This window comes from Diaphorina citri, unplaced genomic scaffold, assembly GCF_000475195.1.
Source record: "Diaphorina citri unplaced genomic scaffold, Diaci psyllid genome assembly version 1.1 scaffold8833, whole genome shotgun sequence".
Lineage (NCBI taxonomy): Eukaryota > Metazoa > Arthropoda > Insecta > Hemiptera > Psyllidae > Diaphorina > Diaphorina citri.
In genome coordinates this window covers 817-2,486 of record NW_007386208.1, presented here as the reverse complement: position 1 = coordinate 2,486, position 1,670 = coordinate 817, and the positions used below count along the sequence as shown (strand labels likewise).

Sequence of the window (1,670 nt, the reverse complement as noted above, 5' to 3'; positions counted from 1 at the left end):
TCAAAACGTGTTTTGCCACTAAAAACTGACCATCGAAATTTTGACCCGATTACATTTCTTTCCTTCCTATAGGATAAGGAAAGTAAAAATGTGAAAATTAGGTTTTTTGGCTTTATGGTTTTCTGGACAAAATTTGGACCACCACTTTCGTGTTCCTGGTAAAAAGACCTTTAATTTGAAATATAGGTCGACCAGGTTTGGATAAGTCCTTCTATGGATCTATGGGAACAGGCAGAGTGACAGACAGACGGACAACGCCGAAGCAAATACAATAGTCCGCCCCTTATACCTTTTTATGACTATTGTAATAATAAAGGAAGGACGGACTAAAAAGAGCACGTGGTAGGTGGTACTGGTACCTACTTGATTTGTGTATACTCCTGGTATTTAGGTATAAAAAATGTATATATATAAAAGTTTAGACAGATCAATCCACAATTGTTCCATCATGGGACGGGTCGATGTAGAGTTGTAGACAGATATAACAAAATAACAAAAATATACTCAGAACACACAATATTAAACATAGAAGAAAATTAAATAAATAATGTAGTGTAGTGTAGCTAGGTGTGAATTTTCGGTCCACAATAATAAGTTGATTACAATGGAAGGCTGCCATGGTTTTCATCTTGGGGTATAGCCTACATTGCTGGGTATTCAATATCTCTAGTAGCGCGGTCAAACTTTCTTGACTTGGCGGGGCGGAGCGCTACCGCGCTCCTTATTCGGTCCACAATAATAAGTTGATTACAATGGAAGGCTGCCATGGTTTTCATCTTGGGGTATAGCCTACATTGCTGGGTATTCAATATAACAGTTGCTCAATAGTGTCACAACATAAGCTAATAAAGTGCTCAAACTTTTGAAGCCTGACAGGGGTGGAAACATTCTTACTAAACTCGAATGGATCTTGAATACATAGTTGCTGTGGTATCATAACCATAGGGTTTGCACTAGGGTTTTCCCTCGCAGATAACATGGAGTTCTCATTGTTTCTAATCCGCTCCACATATTCTTTGAAGATGCCATCATGGTATGTTTCCAGTCTATTTAGATCTGCAAACAAGTTTTTGTCTATGAATTCCCCAGTGTATGTACATGCCATGTTGGTGGTGAAGTCTTCAACTATAACGAAGCTGAAGAAATCTTGGAAGAGTAACAAGTTGGACAAATCAGTGTTAGGAGTCCAGTCCTTTTGTTTCTTGAAAGCAACATTCCAATGATCAATAATCCGAGGAATGAATTACCACCTATCTTGTCATCTGAGAAAGTTTCGTGTTTTACACGTAGTTACCTGGATATTAAACCATCTCAGCCTTAAAGATGAACTTCTGGTGACGAAAATTGAACAGGCGTGATTTATTTTTATAAATCAAGAAAGGGAAAAAACACTAATATTTTTGTATGAAATGAGAAAAAAGTTTAAACACTTAAAGATATAAATAGTTGAAAATATGTATTTTTATTATGTTTGTAGTCATTGATGTGTTATAAATACCAACTTATATTGGTGTAAATTTTACGATGAAATGTAAATAAATGCAACTTGTAAATAAAACAAAAACTTTTGTAAATTTAAATTTAAAACAACCCCATAAAAAAATATAAAAAACAACGTTATTTTAATAAATAATTATTATTAAATGATTTATTCTACTTTGATGTAATAT

General features: G+C 34.5%; 1 protein-coding gene across 1 annotated transcript; it reads right to left on the bottom strand.

Annotated features, from left to right (window-relative positions):
* Nucleotides 1–336: 336 nt before the first annotated feature.
* Nucleotides 337–1,232, bottom strand: LOC108254066. The gene is made up of 2 exons (XM_017449031.2): nt 811–1,232; nt 337–724 (listed from the first exon to the last, which is right to left on the bottom strand). The coding sequence occupies exons 1-2, from the start codon at nt 1,103–1,105 to the stop codon at nt 642–644; spliced, it is 378 nt and encodes a 125-aa protein (XP_017304520.1). The 5' UTR covers nt 1,106–1,232; the 3' UTR covers nt 337–641.
* Between the last annotated feature and the right edge of the window lie 438 nt (nt 1,233–1,670).

Excerpts from the sequence above, each read along its gene's own strand:
- LOC108254066 (XM_017449031.2), bottom strand. The coding sequence starts at position 1,105 with ATGGCATGTACATACACTGGGGAATTCATAGACAAAAACTTGTTTGCA. Across the intron at positions 725-810 it reads CACTATTGAGCAACTGTTAT|TAAGGAGCGCGGTAGCGCTC; the intron begins ATTGAATACCCA and ends TTGTGGACCGAA.